At 38.0% G+C, this 26,360-nt stretch overlaps 1 protein-coding gene and 1 long non-coding RNA gene across 2 annotated transcripts; both read left to right on the forward strand.

The window, feature by feature from the left end:
- The first annotated feature begins 9,998 nt into the window (after positions 1 to 9,998).
- Positions 9,999 to 12,757, forward strand: LOC119782350 (zinc finger protein 658B-like). The gene is made up of 5 exons (XM_038283296.1): positions 9,999 to 10,066; positions 10,400 to 10,503; positions 10,588 to 10,717; positions 11,051 to 11,965; positions 12,134 to 12,757. The coding sequence occupies exons 1-5, from the start codon at positions 10,036 to 10,038 to the stop codon at positions 12,244 to 12,246; spliced, it is 1,293 nt and encodes a 430-aa protein (XP_038139224.1). The 5' UTR covers positions 9,999 to 10,035; the 3' UTR covers positions 12,247 to 12,757.
- Positions 12,758 to 24,726: 11,969 nt separating this feature from the next.
- LOC119782348 lies at positions 24,727 to 25,520 on the forward strand. Its single transcript, XR_005280657.1, has 2 exons — positions 24,727 to 25,241; positions 25,384 to 25,520. It is a non-coding gene; the product is annotated as an uncharacterized LOC119782348 (long non-coding RNA).
- Positions 25,521 to 26,360: the final 840 nt, after the last annotated feature.

The following is a 26,360-nucleotide window of genomic DNA, read 5'->3' on the forward strand; positions in this document are numbered from 1 at the left end:
TTTATTGATTATTTTTTTACTCTCACAGTAACACGGGACAAAGTGCGTTCCTTTTCCACTAAATACGGGACAGATACTTTTATTTCTAAATACGGAACAATTCCGTTTTTCAAAGGACCGTTATAAACCCTAGTGACAATCTTCCTACATGCCTTAACATAAATATAAAATAACATAAACATAAAATAACTCTGTTGCTGATGCATATTTTTTTGTACTTGTGTAAAGAACAATCAATTAACATTAATCAGTGGTTGGTAAGGGATCTTTCACTATGAGGTCGTATTCTTCTTAGTAAGGCTGAGGGCATCTCTAGGCTAACTTATGCTGCTCAGGCTCTAGATCTTGATAAACTGAAAAGGAAATTGACAAATTCCTCTTTAACTTTGTCTGGAAGAATAGGACCCATTACATTCGAAAATCGACTTCAATTAACTCATATCAAAATGGAGGGCTTAACTGTTTATCTTTCTCTTCCTTAAATAACACTTTGAAGATAAATTGGATTCACCAGTTTTTCGCATCTCAAACTTCTATATGGAATACTATTCCTCATCACATTTTCTCAAAACTTGGGGGTTTAACCTTTTTCTTGGTTTATTTTGATATAGCCTACATACATTTCTATCAAACTCTCCAATTTTCACCACCAGGCTTTTTTGCCATGGTCACTTATCTACAAGCACATCTTTTCACCTCACCTGTATTTCATTTGGAGCAATAAGGACATGCTGTACAAAAAAAGGTCATTGTTTTTGGATTTGTGGTTCAGTCCTGGTATTACTCTGGTTCATCAACCGTTCAATGATAATGGGACCTTATTGAATTATGAAGGGTTCCTTTCTATATTGAACCTTCCTGCTTCTGGAGAATATGCAAAGGTTTTTGGTTCTATTTCAGCTGGGATTTGCATGTTATACAGACAGAGGCCGAGACTCGATTGCTCTTCATCTCCTTCTCTGACTCTCATGGACTCTCCTGTTGGCAAAATATGTCTCACCTCGTCTCTTTGTAAGAACAATAAGTCAATCAGATCCCTCTTTCAGAGAGAGGTGGCGTCTGTTCCTGCTGTTGTTCCATATTGGAAAAGATTTGTGCTTCATTGGAAAGATGTTTTATTTGGTTTTCAACTGCAAAGTAAAATGTTTCCTAAACATTTCCTTATTAATCTTTTAGTTATCATGGCCAAATTACACTTGCATAAATTTAATCTAATCTAAAAAAAAAAAAAAAAAGCCAGACTTTAATTTTTATTTAATTCAAGTCAAGCAATATTTTCATGCTATTCAACTCTTTTCTCACCAGAAGGCACATGGCAATCTGTTCCCATCTAAAAATTCTGGACAATTTAATGTTGTAGAAGAAATATTTATTTGTATAATGTATATATGTATACATACATATGAACTCATGACACTCCCCAGTGCATGTTTGTCAATCTCTTTGTCTTTCCTCCTGATTGTATTTATTATTTGTAACATACCCCCTGGCATATTTGTTTACTTGTATGTTTTATATATTATTGTTGACTTTAAGTGGAAAAAAGTACAATTTCCAGTGAACAATCGCCAGGGGTTTGAGCAAAAAGTAAAAAATAAATTAATAAAACTGAATAAAAGTAAGAATAGCAATAGTAAACTAAAGCATGTGAATGGATTACATAAATACTTTACATTTTAAGCATAAAGATTAAGTTTTAACAGCATTTTTGTTATTGGAGGATAAAATAAGTTATAACTATGATTTTTATAAAACGGTCGGTACAGGAAATAGTCTCACTAGCGCCCCCTTCAGTTCCGGAATTAAATAGTCCCATATCCAAATAAGGTATGGGACTGACGGAAAGGTCCGTCCCCGCCCCTTTCTGTGTGTTGCAGTGAGGTGTACTTGGTAAATCTCTGTGGAAACTCCAGTCCAGCAGGTGGCGGTAATGCACCGTAACAGATGGTCTGTCTTCCGCCATGATAGAAGAACAAAGCACACCATGAGGCGAACAGAGTGAACAGAATAGCAGCATTAGTTTAGTTTGTGTGTGGAGTCATTGTAGAGAGGCTGATAATCTGGGAGTGTTTGCAGTGAGAACGTCTTCAGTCCAGCTTCAAGGATAGTTTATCAGCCAGCAGTTAACTCCTGCTGAAGAAACATTCACGGAGTTTAAAGGGAGTTTGGTCAATTCGGAGGAAAAGATGGACGATCAACATCTACTCTTGGATTTCACCAGGATCCCCCAGATCATCTTACACCGGATAGGTAAGAAACACTTGATAGAAACGATTCCCTGATGATGCACGCTGTGGATTTTAGCCTCAACTGCTTAGAGGAGATCAACATGCTAAGCTAAAACTTCCGGTTGATAGTGAGTTCACATTGTTGTGCTAAAAAATCTGTGGTGAAGTTGTTTTTAAGTTGGATATATAACTGAAAAATAAGTATTGAAAATGTATTCCTTTTGAAATAGTAATGTGAATTTTTAGCTTAAAGAGAAAATAACAAATGAAATTTCAACTGTGTAGAAATAATGACAATGATTTTTTTTTAGGTCAAAAATGTGTAATATATTTTAACACTGAAACAGTAAGTAAAAACATACAACATTTAAATTTCAGTGCCATTTTTAATTCAAATCCCAACGACACAGATTTACTTCCATAAAACAGAGAAATTCAGGTTCGTCAAATTAAAAAATACCGTATTTTCACGACCATAAGGCGCACCGTACTAAAAGGCGCAGTCTCAGTTATGTGTGCCATGACTGTATTTAACACACACATAAGGCGCACCGGACTATAGGGCGCAGGTTTTATATACAGGTGCATGTCCTCCACCACGTTTAAATACCTCTACTGTGTATTTAAAAATAGAGCGGGAGCAAAACTGAGTATGACTGTGCTTTATTCATTTATTTATTACAAAGTATTAATCAAACCTGGGAGCTGGCCGTGAGACAGACACATCGCTGATGACACAGGGCTGTGATCGCTCCTCTGAAACAGTTTATTGACGCATAAATTAACTTAAAATCCTGAAACCTGCCGACAGAATATGTTCGCTTTTATTATCCTGCTGCCTGCAGTTTAGATTATTTAGATGAAAAACACCTGCCAGCCGCCGCGGTGAACCGCGGGGAGGTCACCCGGCCCAGAGGCTGCTGTTGAATTAAGTTTTCAGGTAGAAAAATAGAGCGGGAGCAAAAAACTGAGTATGATTGTGCTTTATTCAAGTATTTATTACAAAGTATTAATCAAACCCATCGAAGTCATCATCCTCATCATCATCTGAATTAAACAGCTGCGCTAAATCAGACACGCCAATTTCCCCTTCTTCACTGTCAGATTCACTTTCCGTGCCGGGCGGCTCCTCGGAAATGATTTTGCAAAAGCGCAAACAACAGTGCCAGCAGATACGTTAGCCCAAGCATCAATCATCCATCCGCAAACTGTGGCGTAACTTGCCCGGCGCTGCCTTCCACTTTTTGTGAAACTGTGGTCTCTGTCTGTCATCCATCGCTCCCACGCCGCTCGCAGCCTTACTTTGAACGGCCGGTTCACACCGATGTCGAGCGGTTGAAGTTCCTTTGTCAGACCTCCCGGGATAACGGCGAGCACAGCGTTCATTTGATTCACCTTGTTTTTCACATCGGCTGTGAGATGGGCACGCATGGAGTCACAGATTAACAGCGATGGTGATGCGTGGAAAAAAACATCTGGTCTCCTCACATACACCTGCCTCAGCCACGCTTTCATCATCTCCTCATCCATCCAGCCCTTTTCATTTGCCATAATATCATATGTCATCAGAACGATGTGTCTGTCTCGCTGTCAGCTCCCAGGTTTGATTAATAGGCTACTTTGTATTAAATACACCTTGCAGCTGTATTTGCTGTGATCAGTGGGAATAAAGTAGTTTTAATGTTTTTAAGTGGGAAAATCCACCTTAAAACTGGATGATAAAAGCGAACATATTCTGTCGGCAGGTTAAGTTAATTTAGGCGTCAATAAACTGTTTCAGAGGAGCGATCACAGCGCTCTGATCATCAGCGATGTCTGTCTCGCTGTCAGCTCCCAGGTCAGCTTCTCTGCGTCCATACGCGCGTCAACCATTGACTTTGCATGTAAACTCGCTGCTTCTGCTGCGCCTGGTTCACACCGATGTCGAGCGGTTGAATAACAGCAAGCACAGCGTTCATTTGTTTCACCATGTTTTTCACATCAGCTGTGAGATGGGCACGCATGGAGTCACAGATTAACAGCAATGGTGATGAGTGGAAAAAAACCACCTGGTCTCCTTACATTCACCTCCCTCAGCCACGCTTTCATCATCTCCTCAATGAGGTGGTCTCAAAAGTCCACAGTAACAACACACATAGGGCGCACCGCACCAAAGGGCGCGCCGCGCATTTTGAGGGAAAAAAAGGACGTTTATATGCGCCTTATAGTCGTGTAAATACGGTAGTAGCAACAGATCGGTGACTAGAAATTATAGCATAATTCTTATATATTCCAAAAAAATTAACACCGTTTATTTAAATGATTGGATGCAAACTACTGGTTATTCACCAACAAGGAAGCAGATTTCTCATCTCCATCAAAATATTTATTTTATACCGAGGGACTTAGTTTAATCAAATTCATTCAAAAGAAACTTCTTATTGCACGAATGGATGAAGAGATGCTGAGTTTAGGAGTAGAGAACAAACAAATTTCATTCAAAAAAAGCAGTTTTGAATGATCCTTGTTATCCCCGTTACAAAAATCTACCACAAAAAAAAAAAATAGCAGGCTGCAAGTGACAGTTTATAAGCGTCTGTTCCTGTTTGTTCCCATTTAGTTTTTCTTATTTCTGCCACGTATCATCACAGATATTCCATAAGCTCCGGTGAAAGGCCCAAGCTGATGCTGGAAACTGTTATGTCTGATAAGCTTGTTGCCAGGGCCCGGTGTGTATCACGGAGAAGTTATCTGAAGGTCCTGACGTTCCGTGATCTGTAGAGGAGGATTTGGGGCTCTGCTCCTTTTAGAAGATGCTGGTTTTTTCACATAGCTGCGGCTTTCAGAATGGCTATGTGGAGAGGATGTCAACTGTAGGCCAATCTTGAAAACTTTGTTCATGTTATGAGAAAATTCCAGAAAGGGAACATCTGGGCTTTGTGGGGAAGAGGGGGAATTGGGTGCAGTCTGGACTGGTGTCTGCGGCGATGGGGTTTTTGGTTCTCTTTGGAATTTAAAGGGGAGTCCTCTTTTTGTCCTGCTGAGATCTGGGATGAATCCTCCTGTAGTTCTGACGTACGCTCTTTCTGTGTCATCTTTCTGGCCATCTTTATCTTGGCTTGCTCGGGCTGTACTGGGCTTATCATTTGTTTAGGCACTGGTTGAGCTTTGTTTTGGATTGAAGGCTTTATATGTAAGATTTTAATTCACAATTCACTGAAATCCTTTCACAGCTCTAAAGTAACGGTTCAGAGAGGATAGTCTCTAACTATATGGACCTATAATATATTTGACCCCTTGCTGATTTTGCAGGTTTGCCCACTTACAAAGAATGCAACGATCTACAATTTTACTGTGTTATTAACCGTTTCTTTTGTAACTGTGGTCCCAGCTGCCTTCAGTTGATTCATCAGTTCCCCCCTTGTGGTTTTGGGATGATTCCTCACCGTTCGCATGATCAGGGACACCCCACGAGGTGAGGTCTTGTGTGGAGGCCCAGACAGAGGGAGGTTGGCGGTGGTGTGGTGCTTCTCCCATTTCCTGATAACTGCACCGACAGTTGCTTTCCGATTCTCTTGTAGCCCATCCCAGTCTTGTGCAGATCAACAATCTTGTCCCTGATGTCCGTAGAAAGCTCTTTGGTCTTGCCCATGGTGGTGATTTTGGATGCTGGTTGTTTGGGTGTTGACAGGTGTCTTTTATACAGGTAACGAGGTGAGGCAGGTGTATTTGATCTAGATAATGGGTTGGGATTGGGGCTGTGTCTTAAAGAAAGACTAACTGGTTTGTAGGAGCCAGAATACTTGCTGTTTTGTAGGGGGTCAAATACTTTTTTATCCTCATCAGATGGTTATCAATTTTTATAAATTCATATGATGTGAATTTCAGAAATGTTCTTATTTCCCCCACTGTATATTCTACTTAATTCATATAAGCATATTGTAGCTCAATAGCTAATGTGATCAATTGACTCAAAATCATTGTTAGATAATAGCATTCCGCAGGGTACAAAGGTTAGACATTTAATTTATGCATATTAAATCTTGAATTATTTTAAATCTTTATATGAAAATATTAATATTTTTGCTTAATAGTTTCTAGAACATTTGATCAATTGACTTAATATCAGTGTTGGGTCAAAGCACTTCGCTGGCTTCAAAAATTACACCACACCTTTTATTTTTCCATTTCAAATCTCAAATTGTTTTAAATACATTTTTATATGAAATATTGGCATTCTTGCTCAATAGCTTCCAGTTCATGTGATCAATTGACAAAATCAGTGTTGGATCATAGTTATCAGTTGGCTTCAATTGGCTTTATGCCTTTAATTTTGCATTTCAAGTCTCTTGATAGTTTTTAGATAGGATAAATATCAATATTGATAGCTTCTCTGCTTTAAAATCTAGGCCTACACTTTTATTTTGAAAACAGGAAGTTGGTACATGCTGTGGTCGTTGGCGCTTGTTGCTTCAAAAGTCAAGATAAAGTAGTACATATCGTCTGGCATCATTATTTTGTGGATTTTTTGAGTGTTTGGGGTGGAGAGTTCAGTAAGATATATGACATATTATGCCTTAGAGTTGAATAAAGCAATTTCATCTAGAAAATACACTGCAGATAAAAAAATAAGTTTAAATCCCTTTTAGGAAAGTAAAATAGTCATATTCTATGTATTTTGTGGATTATTTCAGTGCTGGGAGGGGGGGGGGGGTTCAGAAGAATATATTTAATATTATAACATATTAATATAATTATATTAAAATATAATAATATTTAATATTCATATAATAATTCTTCATCATTCTTTGGTGAATTAAGGTGTCCCATTTTCTCTATTCAGGGAATTTCTTTAGTATGGGAAGTTCAAATCAGGATTAATAAACTTTGACTCTTCCTTGAAATTTGGCATTTCACACTATCTGTACTTACATTTTTAAATGAGTAACAATATCACCATGAAAAACAAAATATGAACATTTTATTTTAAATAATTAACCGAGTTACATCCGTCACAGTACAGTAACGAGACAGAATAGTTTTTAATGGAATCAAATGTAGTGCAGAAAAGTCTTTCATAGTTTACTTTTATTGCTAAAGTCTGTTAGAATTTGCAGATGTTCATGAGGAATGCAAAATGAAGCCGTTGATGAGGAGCAGAAAGGTAAATAAGACACATCTGCTGTAACCTTGGTCATAGAAATATAACTGCTTTACTGGTGTTAATAGTGTTTGATTTCAAAATCTAAAATACAGAGAAAGAAACTTGAAACAACACAGGCAGGTTGGGCTCACTAAACATGGAAACAAGTCCCTCTTGCTGCTCTGTGGGAACGCGCCCGATCTTAGCCAATCAGTTTTTGGCAGACAATCACTTTTTGGCACAACACCGTCCAGCGAGCCACCATGAGAGCTCTATCATGTATATATATATCAATGGTTTCTGATGCTTAGATTTCCAACATGGAGGCTGTTCTGATCCCTGATTAGATCTTGGTGTCTTTTGCTGACCTCACTGTGGAAACCAAGCTGAAGCCAGCTTCAGCTTGGGAGAGGTGCAGCTGAGCGTCTGTGGAGGGGGCGGGGACATCTGGAGCCGAGGTATTGAATTGCACTCAATGCACTGATTTTGTGCAGTATTTTTTGATGCAAGGCCTCCAGAATCTATAACATAGGGGTATTATTATTTTTCAGTGAATGAGGTTTTAATAGGAATAGGTGGAGTGCAACTTTTTTACTTCTGTTATTTGCTGCTGTTTAAAAAAAATGCATAACGATATAACAGCTTTCGTTGATTTATTTCAAATTTGAAAAATTGTCTAGCCTGTAAGGGGAAAAAAAGAAACAAAAAAATAAAATAAAATCGTATCGTGGTGTATTCTTGAGTATCGAAAATAATCAAATCATTAGGTCAGGAAATCGATACTGAATTGAATCGCCATGATGGGTGTGATTTACACCCCTAATATGCACATGTTCAGGTCACAGTGGACCTACTTACAGTTGATCAAACTAACTTGATATTGAGTTTTCAACCGTAGGCTAGATCAATTTAGAGTTGAGGGTTTAACTCTGAGTTTGTTTAAACCTGCTTTGTGAAATAGACCCCTGGCCAGTTGCAGCTGAGAAAACCATTTGTCATTTCATCCACCAATTACATCACATATTTTCTTATGTAGGAATTACACAGTGGTCTGGATTATAATTAATTAATTGATATTAATGTTTGTTTGTTTTTTTGCAAAACTGAAACAAATTTTTCTGTGGGAAAACAGTGCTCTGGGACACAATATGAGTAGAAGGCTTAATTTTATCCCTATGTTTAAAAAAGAAAAATTGCTCTCTTCTTTGGTTGAAATTCCACGAGGATCTAACTTATGAGGAACAGCTGAGTGTCGATCATTTTTAAGAACTAACTAGAAATATTTCAAACTCATTATTTACACAGCAGCATTTTGATCAGGTGGGATTGTTTCCCAGTTTTTTTCTTTACTCTATTCAACAAGCAGTCTAATCAATAGAAACACAGATACTGAGGATAGAACTCACCACCACTGTGGGGTTATTATTTAAACAAATGACAGGAAACCTTTGGTTTTATGGCTGTTTGGAGAAATAACTATTAAAAGGGGTCCCTATGTCCTCCAGCAGTCTAAGCCTATAGCAGCACAACTATAGAGATAGCTCAGGATAACCTGGGACACTCTAACTATAAGCTTTATCAAAAAGGAAAGTTTTAAGCTTAAAAGTAGACAGGGTGTCTGCCTCACGGACTAAAACTGGTAGTTGGTTCCACAGCAGAGGAGCCTGATGACTAAAAGATCTGCCTCCCATTCTACTTTTAGAAATTCTATGAGCCACTAGTAAACCTGCAGATTGAGAGCGAAGTGCTCTGTTAGGAACGTAAGGAACAATCACATCACTTATATCAGATGGATCCTGGTTAATTAGAGCTTAATATGTGATATGGAGCATTTTAAGTTCTTAACAGGAAGTACATGAAGAGAAGCTAGAATAGGAAAGATATGGTGTCTGTTTTTAATTTTCATCAAGCCTCTGACTGCAGCATTTTGTATCAACTAAAGGGTTTTTACTACAGTTTGTGGACTTCCTGACTGTAAAGAATTACAATAGTCCAGCCTTGAAGTAACAATTTGCATGGACTAGTTTCTCAGCATCACCCCTGGACAGGAGATTTCTCTGAAGATAAAAGAAGTAAATTCTAGAAACCTCTATGATGTGGGATTAAAATGGCAGCTCCTGCTCAACCTCTGACACATTGAGCTGGGGTATGTCTCTTCCAGGCAGAGATATACAGGAAGTGCTGCTGAGTCTCATTACTTCCTCATTTTCCAGACAGTCACTGTGGTGTTGGATGGAAATGCTTTACTTTCCTTAATAATTGTTTGTGGGGAAATAAATTTAGGCCAGAATGAACTTCATGTCTTCAGGTTGCTTGATAGGATCCACTCGCTCCTCAACCTCAAGGAGAGAGTTTGGTGCTTTTATGAGAGGTGTCCTTTATTTAACCACCAATAGAACGCCTTTTTGCTGTGTTTGTCTTTCAGACCGCCTGCAGGATTATGTTGGGAAAGAGGAGGATTTCTCTGACCAGCAGCTCTGTGGACAGGAGAGGAAATCCAGTTTGGACCAAAAGGAACCAAAACCCAGGCAGATAAAAGAAGAGCATCAAAAGCCAGAACATCCATGTATAAAAGAGGAAACTATGAAGCTCAGTGAGCAGAAAGAGCAGCTTGTTCTGAAGCGGAAGATTAAATGTTTGACATGTGGAGAAAACTTTCTTAAAAAAAAGCATTTATTGGTTCACATGAGAACTCACACAGGTCAGAAGTTTTATTGTCTGTCCTGTGGAGAATTTTTCACAAAGAAGTCTAGACTTGATACACATATAATTCACACTGGTGAGAAGCCTTTTTCTTGTAGCATTTGTAACAAGGATTTTACTCAAAAGAGTGATTTAACTTCTCACCTCAGAGTTCACACAGGTGTGAAGCCTTTTGAATGTCCGTCCTGTGGAAAAAGCTTCACTGACAAATCTAACCTTGATACACACATCAGAGTTCACACTGGTGAGAAACCTTTTGAATGTCTGACCTGTGGAAAAAGCTTCACTTACAAATCTAATCTCGATACACACATCAGAGTTCACACTGGTGAGAAACCTTTTGAATGTCTGTCCTGTGGAAAAAGCTTCACTAACAAATCTAATCTCGATACACACATCAGAGTTCACACTGGTGAGAAACCTTTTGAATGTCTGACCTGTGGAAAAAGCTTCACTAACAACTATAATCTCGATACACACATCAGAGTTCACACTGGTGAGAAACCTTTTTCTTGTACCATTTGTAGCAATACATTTAATCAAAAGAGTCATTTGACTTCTCACATGAGAGTTCACACAGGTGTGAAGCCTTTTGAATGTCTGTCCTGTGGAAAAAGCTTCACCTCTAAGTCTGATCTTAATAAACACATCAGAGTTCACAGGGGTGTGAAGCCTTTTAAATGTCCGTCCTGTGGAAAAAGCTTCACTAACAAATCTAATCTCGATACACACATCAGAGTTCACACTGGTGAGAAACCTTTTGAATGTCTGTCCTGTGGAAAAAGCTTCACTAACAAATCTAATCTCGATACACACAGAGTTCACACTGGTGAGAAACCTTTTGAATGTCTGACCTGTGGAAAAAGCTTCACTAACAACTATAATCTCGATACACACATCAGAGTTCACACTGGTGAGAAACCTTTTTCTTGTACCATTTGTAGCAATACATTTAATCAAAAGAGTCATTTGACTTCTCACCTCAGAGTTCACACAGGTGTGAAGCCTTTTGAATGTCCGTCCTGTGGAAAAAGCTTCACTGACAAATCTAACCTTGATACACACATCAGAGTTCACACTGGTGAGAAACCTTTTGAATGTCTGACCTGTGGAAAAAGCTTCACTTACAAATCTAATCTCGATACACACATCAGAGTTCACACTGGTGAGAAACCTTTTGAATGTCTGTCCTGTGGAAAAAGCTTCACTAACAAATCTAATCTCGATACACACATCAGAGTTCACACTGGTGAGAAACCTTTTGAATGTCTGACCTGTGGAAAAAGCTTCACTAACAACTATAATCTCGATACACACATCAGAGTTCACACTGGTGAGAAACCTTTTTCTTGTACCATTTGTAGCAATACATTTAATCAAAAGAGTCATTTGACTTCTCACATGAGAGTTCACACAGGTGTGAAGCCTTTTGAATGTCTGTCCTGTGGAAAAAGCTTCACCTCTAAGTCTGATCTTAATAAACACATCAGAGTTCACAGGGGTGTGAAGCCTTTTAAATGTCCGTCCTGTGGAAAAAGCTTCACTAACAAATCTAATCTCGATACACACATCAGAGTTCACACTGGTGAGAAACCTTTTGAATGTCTGACCTGTGGAAAAAGCTTCACCTCTAACTCTGATCTTAACAAACACATCAGAGTTCACACGGGTGTGAAGCCTTTTAAATGTCCGTCCTGTGGAAAAAGCTTCACTAACAAATCTAATCTTGATACACACATCAGAGTTCACACTGGTGAGAAGCCTTTTGAATGTCTGTCCTGTGGAAAAAGTTTCACTAACAAATATAATCTAGATAAACACATCAGAGTTCACACAGGTGAGAAGCCTTTTTCTTGTACCATTTGTAACAATAAATTTAATCAAAAGAGTCATTTGACTTCTCACATGAGAGTTCACACAGGTGAGAAGCCTTTTTCTTGTACCATTTGTAACAATAAATTTAATCAAAAGAGTCATTTGACTTCTCACATGAGAGTTCACACAGGTGTGAAGCCTTTTGAATGTCTGTCCTGTGGAAAAAGCTTCACTAACAAATCTAATCTAGATAAACACATCAGAGTTCACACAGGTGAGAAGCCTTTTTCTTGTACCATTTGTAACGATAAATTTAATCAAAAGAGTCATTTGACTTCTCACATGAGAGTTCACACAGGTGTGAAGCCTTTTGAATAGTCACAGCAGTTAGATGCCACAGGAATGAACAGTAGAGGTGTTTACCATGTTTGACTGGTGATAAAATGTCCATCTAGAAACTCCTTCACCTCATTACATAAGAAACTCACGGGTTAATGTTCTTTTTTTTGAGGCAAGTTTTGAGAAAGCCATTAATCAACAGCTCTGTTTACATAGAAAATAAAACAGATAAGGTGTTATATAGTAAATCTGGTAAATACTCAGGTCCTATGATTTATTTTTATGTTTTTTTGTTTGTTTTTTTTTTATTGCCAATATGTAATCTGTTCCTGATCTTTTCATGATAGTCTGAATAATAAAAATCTTAATTTGCAACAATAGTTCTGGACCATTTTAGAAAAAGTGAGAATGTTAGAGGTTTTTGATGAACAACTTGTACAACTCAATTTGTGTAGTTGTACACAAAAATTAAAAAACATTTTTTTCTCGTACTCATCGTCTCCCGCTTTATCCGGAACCGGGTCGTGGGGGCAGCAGACTAAGCAGAGACTCCCAGACTGAGGGGGTGTAAGGGATAACTTCTCCATGATACACACCGGGCCCTGGCAACAACCTTATCAGACATAACATTTTCCAGCATCAGCTTGGGCCTTACACCGGAGCTTATGGAATATCTGTGATGATACGTGGCAGAAATAAGAAAAACAAAATGGGAACAAACAGGAACAGACACTTAAGAGTCATAAATTGTCAGATGCAGCCTGCTACAGAGACAACATCAACCACTAATTCATATGAACTGGCTTTATTGAACATTGGATCTGTCAGGAAAATCCCTTTTAATTCATTACTTTATTGACAATAATGTTATGTTTTTAACAGAAACATGGTTACATGAACTTAATGAAGCACATATTCTGTTGGAGTCGTCTCCTCCAAACTACAATTTTCTTTGCGAGAGCAGACAACAAAGGAAAGGTGGAGGAGTGGCGACATTGTTTAATGACTCACTGAAGTGGAAAAAGGTGTTTTTGGGAAAATTTGACTCTTTTGAACATTTGGCTCTGCAGGTAAAGAGCCCGGTACGAACTATGTTTCTAAATGTTTACAGGCCTCCTAAGTCCACGTCAAACTTTTTAAATGATTTTAGTGACCTCCTGTCTGTGATATGCGTTGATTATGACTGTTTAATTATAGTGGGAGACTTTAACTTTCACGTTGACAACCCTGAAGACAGAAGTGCAAAAGAACTGTGTGACACACTTAGAAACTTTGGTTAAACTCAACATGTTAAACAACCAACGCACAAACAGGGACATATATTTAGACTTGATCATCACTAAAGGTCTGAAGATTTCTAAAGTCAGTGTTACTGATGTTGCCCAATCGGATCACTTTTCTGTTATCTTTGAGGGCATCATTTCCAGTGACTCATTTAGCCAAAGGGACATCATTAGAAAATGCACCTTTAAGGAAAATACCACAGAAACTTTTATTCAAGCTTACTCTGCTACTTCAACCTTGGGGTGCAACTCAATAGATGAGCTAGTAGATAACTTTCAGTCTAAAGTCTCACAAATAATTAGCTGCATTTCTCCAATTAAAGTGAAAGTCTTTTCCGGAAAGAAAAAATCTCCTTGGAGAAGTGCTCCAGCAGTTAGAAGTGAAAAAGGGAGTGTCGAAAAGCTGAACGCAGGTGGAGAAAGCCGAAACTCCAGGTTCACTATGACATCAATAGAGACTTTACAGATATAGCTTACAACAGAAAAATGCAAGAGAATCTGTCTTCTCTGAAATCATTAACAAGAACATTAATAATACTCGCGCTTTATTTGCCACAGTCGACAAGCTAACAAATCCTCCTGTGTCCGTGGCTCCTGAACTCCACTCCACCAGGGCCTGCAATGAATTTGCTAATTTCTTTACTGAGAAAATCCTAAAGATCAGAGGATCAGTTTGTACATCCATATCAAGTTCAGTACCAAAGTTGTCTCCAACTGGAATTGATCTTGACCAAATGTCCCAATTCAGCCAAATAAACTATAAAAGCTTAGAGGAAATCATTCAGCAGCTAAGTTCCTCCTCCTGCTGCCTTGATGTTCTACCCACAGCTTTCTTTAAGAAAGTTTGGCCTGTCATAGCGTCTGATTTGACTCAGATAATAAACATCCCTTCTGTCAGGTGTTTTCCCGCAGTCCCTAAAAACAGCAAATATCAAACCACTGCTGAAAAAGAACAGTTTAGACAAACTACTACTCCAGAACTACAGGCCCATATCAAACCTCCCCTTTATCAGTAAGATTATTGAAAAAGCTGTGTTTCAACAGTTAAACACTTTCTTAGATATGACCAGCCGCTTTGACGTGTTCCAGTCAGGTTTCCGTGCTCACCACAGTACAGAGACCGCCCTTATCAAGGTGTTTAATGACATCCGTATAAATACAGACTGCGGAAGAACCACAGTGCTGGTACTATTGGACCTCAGTGCAGCATTCGATACTGTAGATCACTCCATCCTGTTAGAGCGCCTGGAAAACTGGGTGGGCCTCTCTGGTACAGCTCTCAACTGGTTTAAATCATACTTAAAGGACAGGGACTTTTTTGTGTCAGTAGGCAACTTTACATCAGAGATGACAAAAATCACATGTGGGGTTCCCCAAGGGTCCATCCTGGGTCCCCCCCTATTCAATATCTACATGCTCCCTCTTGCTCAGTGTTGTCGGAAATGTTTTATCTTTCTTCTATTATATATCAATATTCATATTTACTCACTATAAAAGTTTTCACTCAGTCTGTTCCTCTCAAGGTCATACATTTCTCTCCAGGCTGGTGTTTGTAGACCAGACATAGCTCCTTCCCATAACCAATCAGGTTCTGAGAACCAATCGGTTCTCTGACTGCTTTCCATTGTTGTAAGTAGGGGGGGGATGAATGCTGCCCAGATCAGAACAGAGCAGAATGCTGTGCCATGAGGGCTGTATGATGAACTGTTCTCTCTTTGCAAAGATATGAATAAATGTGCCGACTGAGTGAAATCCATGGATCTCCGTTTATTTAACTAGGATGAATAGTTGAATACTTTTTTCCCACGACAATGTGGCGTTGTCAAAGCAGGATTCTCTTTGACTGATTTTTTCTGAGGACAGCGATTGTCAGGAATGTCAGGTACCACCTTTGAGGAAGCAGTCTTCCAGCCTCAATACCCCGTTAGATCCCTGGAGGTCAGCAGGAGGATCAAAACGAACCACTTTTTTGAGACAGTGCGATGAATCTTTTGTTGGCACAGTTTAAATTAAATTTCAAAAACTAAATTACAAACCAACAGATTGTTTACAGATTTAAAGATAATTAGAAATCAAATACTGGAAAATTAGTTCAAACAAAGTCCTCTTCTTCTCCATAAAAAATAATCAAATAAATAAATGTAATCTACCAAAAACTAAACAAAAATCTAACTAAATTAAAGATTAATCATTTCAAAAGCATTACCATTAGTATAATACTAAAGAATATACAAAATAAAAGATAATTTTTCTTTTTGGGTAGCAGAAAGGCAATTCAGGTTTTTTTCCACCTGTGAACCAAAAGACCTCGCATAGGAACGTGAGGCTCTCTCTAAGAATGACAGGAAGGTTGTAGGTGCCACCAGAAGGCATTTAATTTTACTGAGACGTTGGTAATCTAGAGTGGGATCCCCCCCAGTTATCCAGGTTTGCACCATAGGATTGGTGTGTATCGGGCAGAGTTAAATTGCATATCGGGCAGAGTTAAATTACCTGTAGATAGTGGGAAAGGTTTTGCAGTTCTACAGTATGGTAGTAGAACAAAAGGCAAGGTTCCAGAGAATTGTCAACTGCCCAAGGAGAAATTTTTGATCAAATGCTAAGAAAATAAGGTTGTTTTAATGTTGCAATAAACAAAAATGTTAAAGATAAGATAAACAAATATCATGAGAAGTTAGAGGCTAAAAAGTTAGGTAAGGTAAGAAATTTACAGATTTTGAAAAAAAAAGAGAAAAAAAATGGAAAAATAAAAAATAGAAAAAAACTGTTTAAAATGATGGATGTTTAAAGGGAGAGTTCAAAGAAACTCTCAGCTTCAAAAAGAAATGGGTTAAAATAAGAAGTCAAAAAAAAGGCAGTGTTTAAACCTGATACTAAACATATTTACACTGTATTACATATTAAACTTACACTATACTAAGTTATAATAATGAATTGAAATTTCAATGGTGCTTTTAAAAAAACAAAACTTTAAACTCTTACAGGAAATTAATAACTCATAGCTAAAATAAAAAAAACTATTAAATTTATTACAAAAAAAGTAAGTAGGGCATAAAATAAGGTGAAATTAAAAGTTTAACCTCTTACACCCTAAGGGGGTATAAATAAATTTCTGCCTGACAAAAACACACAAAAGTAAATAACTTATAGCCTCAAAGCTATTAGATTTAAGAAGAAACTTTTGGTACGTCTGTAAAGGTAAGATGTCATAGAATGGTTTTCTGGTGTCAGCACCATTGTAGCTTTGACCCTGCCTGAAATATTAGGGACAAAATACAAAATATTTTGCATTTTTTTAACCTCGCCAAAATTTTCTTTGAAATAAACATTGCAAAACACTACCAAAATATTATTTATAGCACAAAAAAGTAGTACAGACTTTCAAATCTAAATGTTGTGTAAAAATATACCAAATTTGGACTCAATCAGATGAATCATATTTATTTTAGAATGGTATTAGTGAGAAATTTCTTAGGCGGAGAGGCCATTTTGGCACATTTATCCATAAATGTCACCAAACTGTGCCAAATATGTTTTTTACATCAATACTGGGGGTTTGGTAAAATTACGAGGTCACGTAGCAGCTGGGCCCGCCGGTGGGTCCGTAGGGTTCAAGGGGTTAAAACTGAAAAAAACTTGTAAAATTGAGGAATTAACCTAAAATTAAATAAAAAACATACAAAATTAAATAGAGAAAAGTAAGGTTGATGATAAAAACAAAATTTGAGAAAATTAGATGAGAAAAGTTTGTGACGAGAGGGGAAAGGTGACTTAAAGTGACTGAAGGATGAAGTGGGGCGACTGACAAGACGACATTTCCTTCCTGAAAAGGCTTCTTCTTTTATATGGTGAAGATCAACAACTTTATATTATTATTTATTATTATTATTATAAACTCTTTCTTAAACTAATCATTGTTTTTTTTACTCCCTGCCCTTCAAACATGTACTCCCTGATCAAGCCGCTCCTTGTGGAATTCAGACCTGGAGGAGTTGCCCCCCCTCCTATCAGCCCGCCAGAGAAAGACAGCCTGCTACAAGCATCAATCTCCCCCCAACGCACACACACCGACACAGCAACCGGATGGAAATGATGGGTTAAAATCTGGGGAGGGCAACACAAAAGGATTTTCATCTGCTCTGAACCCCTGACCCTAATAGCTCACCTGAGCTGCAACCTGCTCCACAGTGTGTGTGTGTGCAAGAACCATGAGGACAGAGACACTGGGGAATTTTTTTTGTGGGGAAACAAGGAGGAGGTGCACCAACAAAAGGCTTTCCTTCTCTCCGGTGCTAATTAATTTTTAATTATTGAATTATTATTATTATTTTTTGTTTGAGAAGTGGCTGACCTTTTCGACTGAGGTGGTGGAGTTCCAGGACTGAAACCGCCTGTTGGCAGCAATCAGTAAAAGGGTATTGTGATCCATTATATATATATTTTTTTTTTCTTTCCTTTTTTTTAATTCCATTTCCATACACTTCCAACTATTCAAGAAAAGCTTGATAACTTTATCTTATTAGATTCCTTTCTGCATCTTGCAATGAAGAAAATGGTTGCTGACTGACATGACTTTATCTATGGGAAAATGTCTGAGGGTGATAATGTACGACCTGGTTGGCTTTCACTAAACAATGATTGTTTTAGAGTCAGTATAATCATTTCTGATCAAATTAAAACCAACCTTAAATATCTAAACTAAAAATTATCTTTTTAAAAGAGAAAAATTCAGCAGCAACTGCCTTTTCCTATGTCGGCTTCAGGACTGGAAAACAAAACGTTTTTTATCAGGTTTTGTTCATTTCCTGCTGTCACCATGTTCCATAATGTTATGGACGGACCTGGAGATGAAAACTTAGGCAAATCCAGAGAGAGAAAAGGGTCCAAACATGGCACGACACAGTAGTAGTAAAATGCGCACAGGTTTTAGTCACTAATCAAATTCTCTATTTCCACAGCAGCCAACCGGAGAGATTAGCTTCATCTCTGCAGGATTTTGTGGTATGTTGCTTTGTCCTTGTGCCATGAATGTCTGAGGTTCTGACCAAGACAGAGAAAAGGTGATTGTTGCCCTGACTTATGAAAATGTAAACAAAATAGCACCTTATAGAGGAAAAAGAATGAATAATATAATCCAATAGGATAAAATCTAAAGTTATGTGTCAGTTTAATCTGAATTAGATTTCACTAAATAAAAAACTAAGAGAAATTGATTTTCCTTTCCTCCAAAAATATTATTATTTACTTATATCATTTAAAACATATAAACAATGAAATCAACAATTTTCATCCCTCAAGTGTTTAAAATAAATAAACCTTACACTTAACCAAATATATGGGATGTAGTTTGGGAAAATGCAACTAAAATATATAAAAGCTATGAGTTTATTAACTAAAATTACAGATTTTCAAAAAATAAATAATTAATTCCTGAAAGATTTGAATCAAAGTGGCATATTTTCCTGAGAGAGTGAAATAATAAAACAAGTATGTTTAAAAATAAATAAGACCTAAAACCTGCTTAATGGATTTAAATCAAGGATGATAAAAACAAAAAAAACATCCTAACTTTCAGAATTAGGACTGAAATAGCACCTGACATAAAGTTATAAATGGTTGGCTTACAGCAGAATAGTAACTGGTTTGCTGTTTATTGACTAGAGTTAAAGTACCTGCGTACCAAGATGGCGGCTTAGTTTGGATGCTCCGCACAACTTCGCACCAAATAACTTTAAAAACTGTAAGTCAAAAATCCAAACTGAACCGGAATTATGTCAAAGGGTGCTACAGTCAAAGACAGTGACTTTTTCACTCGAAAACGCGGTTCCCAGAGACCAAAAATCAGCACTTCACCGACCGAACAAAACGAAGAAGATACGACTAGCATGGCGGACCTGTCGGCGGTACTTGCTGAACTTAAGTCACTCCGCTCTGAGTTCGGATCTAAACTAGACAGCATAGATGACCGCCTGGGTAAGATGACCAGCTCTATCACTGCTCTGGAAAACAGTATGGCAGAAGTGAAGCGAAATTTAGCTGCTAACACAACCCGAATGGAAGAAGCCGAAAACCGAATAATGTCGGCTGAGGAACACTTGGAAAGAAATACCACAGAATTAACTAACGTTATGAAACGGCTCGCCGACCTGGAAACTAAGACCGAGGACCTCGAAAATCGAAGCCGAAGGAATAACCTGCAGCTGTTTGGGCTCCGGGAGGGCGCCAAAGGCAGCCAAACGCTACTGGATTATGTGCAGAGCATGCTGCCTCGCTGGCTGCAACTGGACGCCGACAGAACCTTCGCCTTAGAGAGAGCCCATCGAACCCTAGCATCGCCGAAACCAAACCAGAATAGAGCGGTTATCATTCGGTTTCTGAAGTTTCAAGACCGGGAGTTTGTTTTCCGCTCCGTTAAACAACGCGACATCACGCATGAGGGAAGCAAGCTTTTCTTCGTCCAGGACCTCTCAGCCGAGACCATGCGGCAGCGCTTCAGATTGAACGCCATAAAGAAGACGTTTATTGAGAAGGGAACTTTCCGTGGGTTTCAGCTTAACCCGTGCAAAATGAGAGTCCTCCATAACGGGAAGATACAGGTGCTGGTCATAAAATTAGAATATCATGAAAAAGTAGATTGATTTCAGTAATTCTATTTAAAAAGTGAAACTTGTATATTATATTCATACATTACATACAAACTCATATATTTCAGATGTTTATTTTGTTTAATTTTGATGATTACAAATGACAACAAATGAAAATCTCAAATTCATCATATCAGAAAATTAGAATATTACTGAAGACCAATAAAAACAAAGGATTTATAGAAATGTTGGCCAACTGAAAAGTATGAACATGAAAAGTATGAGCATGTACAGCACTCAGTATTTAGTTGGGCCTCCTTTGGCCTGTATTACTGCAGCAATGCGGCGTGGCATGGAGTCGATCAGTCTGTGGCACTGCTCAGGTGTTATGATAGCCCAGGTTGCTCTAATAGTGGCTTTTAGCTCTTCTGAATTGTTGGGTCTGGTGTATTGCATCTTCTTCTTCACAATACCCCATAGATTTTCTATGGGGTTAAGGTCAGGAGAGTTTGCTGGCCAATTAAGAACAGGGATACCATGGTCCTTCAACCAGGTACTGGTAGCTTTGGCACTGTGTGCAGGTGCCAAGTCCTGTTGGAAAATGAAATCTGCATCTCCAAAAAGTTGGTCAGCTGCAGGAAGCATGAAGTGCTCTAAAACTTCCTGGTATGTGGCTGCGTTGACCCTGGACCTCAGAAAACACAATGGACCAACACCAGCAGATGACATGGCACCCCAAACCATCACTGACTGTGGAAACTTTACACTGGACTTCAAGCAACGTGGATGAAGTGCCTCTCTTCTTTTCCTCCAGACTCTGGGACCTTGATTTCCAAAGGAAATGCAAAATTTACTTTCATCAGAGAACATGACTTTGGACCACTCACCAGCAGTCCAGTCCTGTTTCTCTTTAGCCCAGGCAAGACGCTTCTGACGCTGTCTGTGGTTCAAGAGTGGCTTGACACAAGGAATGCGACAGCAGAAACCCATGTCTTTCATACGTCTGTGTGTGGTGGTTCTTGAAGCACTCACTCCAGCTGCAGTCCACTCTTTGTGAATCTCCCCCACATTTTTGAATGGGTTTCGTTTCACAATCCTCTCCAGGGTGCGGTTATCTCTCTTGCTTGTACACTTTTTTCGACCACATCTTTTCCTTCCCTTCGCCTCTCTATTAATGTGCTTGGACACTGAGCTCTGTGAACAGCCAGCCTCTTTAGCGATGACCTTTTGTGTCTTGCCCTCCTTGTGCAAGGTGTCGATGGTCGTCTTTTGGACAACTGTCAAGTCAGCAGTCTTCCCCATGATTGTGTAGCCTATAGAACTAGACTGAAAGACCATTTAAAGGCTTTTGCAGGTGGTTTGAGTTAATTAGCTGATTAGAGTGTGGCACCAGGGGCCATCAATTTTGAACCTTTTCACAATATTCTAATTTTCTGATATGATGAATTTGAGATTTTCATTTGTTGTCATTTGTAATCATCAAAATTAAACAAAATAAACATCTGAAATATATGAGTTTGTATGTAATGTATGAATATAATATACAAGTTTCACTTTTTAAATGGAATTACTGAAATCAATCTACTTTTTCATGATATTCTAATTTTATGACCAGCACCTGTACACTTGTTTTCATCACCTGAGGAAGCGGAGGACTTCCACAGAAAACTCGCCCGAGGGACCGAATGAAGCAAATGGTGAGATGTGAGGTCTGTTTACTTCTTTCGTCATGGACACCGGTTAATGGTGCTTGTTTAAAAAATATGGTGTAACTCTACAATGAGACCCGATTTTTTTGGGGAGTTGTTTTGTTTAATTCAACTTCGTGATTAATATTACTTTACGGATTTTTATGGACCTGAATGAGGATTTATAACACTGGCATACATACTCAGTGTCTACTTTATTTATCCCCTGAAATTAAAATGATCACCCCAGCAAACTATGATCCACTAATTAGTGAAGTGAATGAGACACTGGATCGATTGTTGATGCTGCCCATATCACTGATTGGCCGTATAAATCTGATTAAAATTAATATATTACCAAAATTTTTTTACCTGTTTCAATTGCTCCCACTTCCACTTCCAGGTTAATTTTTTGACAAACTTAATAGTACTTTTAGGAAATTCATTTGGAACAACAAAAAACCTAGGTTGAGGCTCAGATTGCTGTACCTGCCATATGAGAGAGGGGGGCTACGGCTCCCAAATCTGAAATTATATTATTGGTCCGCCCAGTTACGATCGGCAATGTTTTATTTCTCATTGGAAGCTCTTCCAGGCTGGGTGAATATTGAGCAGGCATCAGTTCCGAACCTCCCATTAAGGCTGTATATGTACTCTGTAGACCCAAAAAAGCTAAAGAAGTTAACAGAGAACCCTTTCCTTAGAAATACTATTGACGTGTGGTATAAAGCACATCAACATATTGGAGACACTCCTTCCATCTCCCGTTTGTCCCCCATTTGGGGCAATACATATTTCAAAGCAGGAAGGGCAGATGGTGGATTCAAAATCTGGGCAGGTAATGGTGCACAGAAAATAGAGGACCTTTATATAGACGGTAAACTCCGTACATTTGATCAGATGTGCCAAACATACAACACTCCCAGAAAACATTTTTTTAAATATCTACAGCTGAAACATTTTATTTTATGGAAACAGAAGAATGTAATAGATGAACCACCACTGACACAACTTGAAGAAGTTACGCTTCGACATCTGGAGTGGAGGAAACTGATTTCTTTATTTTATACAGTTTTGATGTCCCATGATAAAGAGTCCACAGATGACAGGCTAGAGGCATGGAGACTAGATATTAAGATAGACATACAAAAGGCAGATTGGGAAAAGGCATGCTTTAAAGCCCAAAAACAATCCATCAACTCTAGGATGAAATTACTACAATACAAATGGCTCATGAGAACTTACATTACCCCGGTTAAGATCAATCAGTGGTCTCCTGATGTGCCAGACACATGTGTTAAGTGCTTGGAAGGAAAGGGTACTCTATATCACTGCGTATGGGACTGCCCAGATATAAAAAAATACTGGAAAGAAATTGTTCTGACTTTATCTGACATCATTAAAGTGAAGATACCTCACCTGGCAGAAATGTGTATACTCGGTATATATCCAAAAAACTTTGCTGTTATTCCTAACAAGTCAACTTTAATTGATTTTGGCCTCCTACAGGCGAGGAGGATGATTGCTCTGTCCTGGAGGAAAATGGGTGTGCCCTCGATAAATGAGTGGATAAAGGAGATGACATCTTGTGTGATGCTGGAAAGGCTGACTTATATCACCAGGGGAAGGGCTACAGAGTTTGAGACTGTGTGGAATCCCTTAATAGAGTTTCTTGAACGTCAAAGAGCTCAAATAACTTAAAACTGCTGCCTTGATATATGTTGTTGAGTGTTTATGTTTTGTTTTGTTTAGTTTTATTTAATTTTGTTAAGTGTGTGAAGTATGTGAAATGTTTTGTGGAAATTCTAATTGTTCACTTTTTGGATGCTATTGTTTTGATAACCGTCTTTTTGTACAAGTGAAATATATATATTAAACTCAATAAAGATATTGAAAAAAAAAAAAAAATGGGCGGGCTTGACACACATGAAGGTTTGCATGGCCATTTGTTTGTGTTTTGTTTGTCTTATCTGTTTGTCTTATATGTTGTTTGTAGTGTCTGTGGATCCACTCTACCTATTGTATGTTGTCCAGTTTAGTTATTTTTGTCTTGGGAAAATAGAAATGAGTGAATAATTAAGGTTAAACTTTAAAATAAGGACAGTTTCTATTTTCTGTGGCTCATTCTTCCCCCTCACCTGTTTTCAAATTAAAGCAGGAGTTAAATGTGTTACAGTTAATGCACAGCTGTTAAATTGGGAATAAATGGTATTGATATAAGGTTCAAATATCACAACAAATAAAGTTTAATGAGACAGATTTTTAAAAAATTAAATCAAATGAACAGATTTTGCTTGTTTAACAATAATTGGGCATTTCTGCAAATAATCAAGGACCTGTATCATTATTTAAATGCTAAAGTTTAATTTATTAACCTTAATTCTTTAAGATTTAGATTAAGCTTTAAGGGTAAATAAATCTATATGTGTGTAGCGCAAATAGCTTGTATAAAAATAAATTAGGCTGATTGAATTTGCTTTTAAATTATTTACAATTCTTTAAGAAGTAAATCTATCTTAAGCTGATCTGGAATAAATATGCAAATTTATTTAACATAAGTATTGATTAATAATTATACGGTGTTCAAATGACTCAATTGGAAATATTGATGATAATAACATTATTTAATAATAATAACGATAACATTAATAATAATGATTACAATGACAGAGGATATAAATAACAGGATTTAATTCCTGCATTAAGATGAATGATGGAGGCTTTAAAATGATCTATTCTCAATGAATCCATAGCTCAGATATATCTGGAGGTTAAAATGACTTAAACTTTATGGTTTTTCTTCAACAGAACATATTTTATTTGTTCTGAGGAAGAAAAGGGTGGAAAGAAGATAAAACAAGAGAATAACAGCAAAGCTAAACTCATAAGGATCCATATAGATGCTGTTTATTTTTCCATCTGGAACAGTCCATGTGGAATTTGGGTTGGTAATTGAGAGCAGAATAAATAAGCAACCTAAATAAAATACTAAATTATGACTAAACCAGTAAAGTAAATAAATATGGGAATAAAATGGCCTTATAAAGGAAAATTATCTATTAAGGTAATTCTTAGCAGCAGAGGACAGAAACGACTGCTAGACTGCTGGATGAAGTTTGAACACCTCAGCCTGACTGTCTGATGTGCGTTTGGGAAAACCAGCTTTGTTGATGTTTGTTGATGGTTCAGCTTCTTGCACTCCTGGTTCGGTGTTTCTTCACCTCATGAAACTCTTGTTTCTGGTTCTTTGATTTTGCTTCGCCTTGGAAACATCGTTCTTGAAAGCAGATGGAAAGCCTATATTCTTCTTCCACACACATCATGTCTGGTGGAAGCAACAGAAGGCTGTGCTGCAGCGTCTCCCCTTGTTTACAGCGCTGCAGGTCCTCCCTCCCTCCTCTGCTGAGGAGAAGTTTGTTTGGATTTCTGCAGGTGCAGAAGTGATAAGGGTATCGAATATAAGGAAGTACATTTACTGGGTAAGTTTGAAATTATGGAATAATTCAATGATTTGTGACAAAGTTCAAATTTTAATCTAAAGTTCTTTAAGCTACATGAACTTGTTTTATCTACTATTGTTTGTGAAAGGGTAAGATAACATCTGATCTGTCCTTCTCCCAGCTCCTTTAATTCAGCATGTTGGTAACTTTGACTCCCAGTTTTCCTCCACATGAGCTCATGACGGGTCGACCCTTTCCTGGACCACAGAACGAACCTGACCTCTGACCTCTGGCCAGACTAGGACTGACAGGTGAACCTACAAGACCTTTTTTTCCCCTTAGTCAGAGACGGCTTTACAGAGGGACCAAGGTGCCTGGAGACCCTGATGGGGGACCTTCTCAGCCATCCTTCCATCCTTCAGCACCAGGAGGTGTGGCTCAAAGTCATCAAAGAAAGTGATCAGAGCTCATCTGAGCTCATCTGGAAGGAACCAGGAAAAGCTTCAACAAAACAAATCAGAATAAAGGAGCAGAATAATCCCCTCTGATTGGTTAATTAACACATCAGTAGTCCACCTGATGTGTTGAGGACCAGCTGCTCTGTAGACAACGTTCAAAATGTCGCCTGTATAAGGGACCAACATCAACAGAAAGATGAAGACGCCCACCTGAAGATGTCTGACATCAGTTTTGGCTTTTTGATTTTTTAATCATACAACATGAATGAGAAGGAAAATGAGTTGTCATGTGTTGTATTTTAATCTAAGATTAACATTTTTAGTATCTAAGTGTTTGATATTACTTTTCTTGATAATAAAAAGAAAGTCCATGTGTTAGATGAGCACCTGATGGCTGATGGTCAGTATTGGCAGAGATTTCTGTATCAGAGAATGAACTCTGATGATCGGGTCATCTCAGCTACCATTGGGAAAGAGGAGCGCTGAGATTAATTCCTCCAACTTTTCAATGTGTGCTTTGACTGACCCTGATTCTGAAGAGCTGAACTCGTCATTTGCGTGAAACATCTTTGTGTTATGATTTTAACATTTTGCATAGAGATTGATCCTTTTTTTTTTTTACTTCTAATGAAACTCAGATTAATAATTTGACTTACAGTTTGTAGACATGAAGGGGTCTATTGTTTTGACTGATTTGAAC

The sequence above is a fragment of the Cyprinodon tularosa genome, unplaced genomic scaffold (assembly GCF_016077235.1).
Source record: "Cyprinodon tularosa strain WSP-4 unplaced genomic scaffold, ASM1607723v1 ctg192, whole genome shotgun sequence".
Lineage (NCBI taxonomy): Eukaryota > Metazoa > Chordata > Actinopteri > Cyprinodontiformes > Cyprinodontidae > Cyprinodon > Cyprinodon tularosa.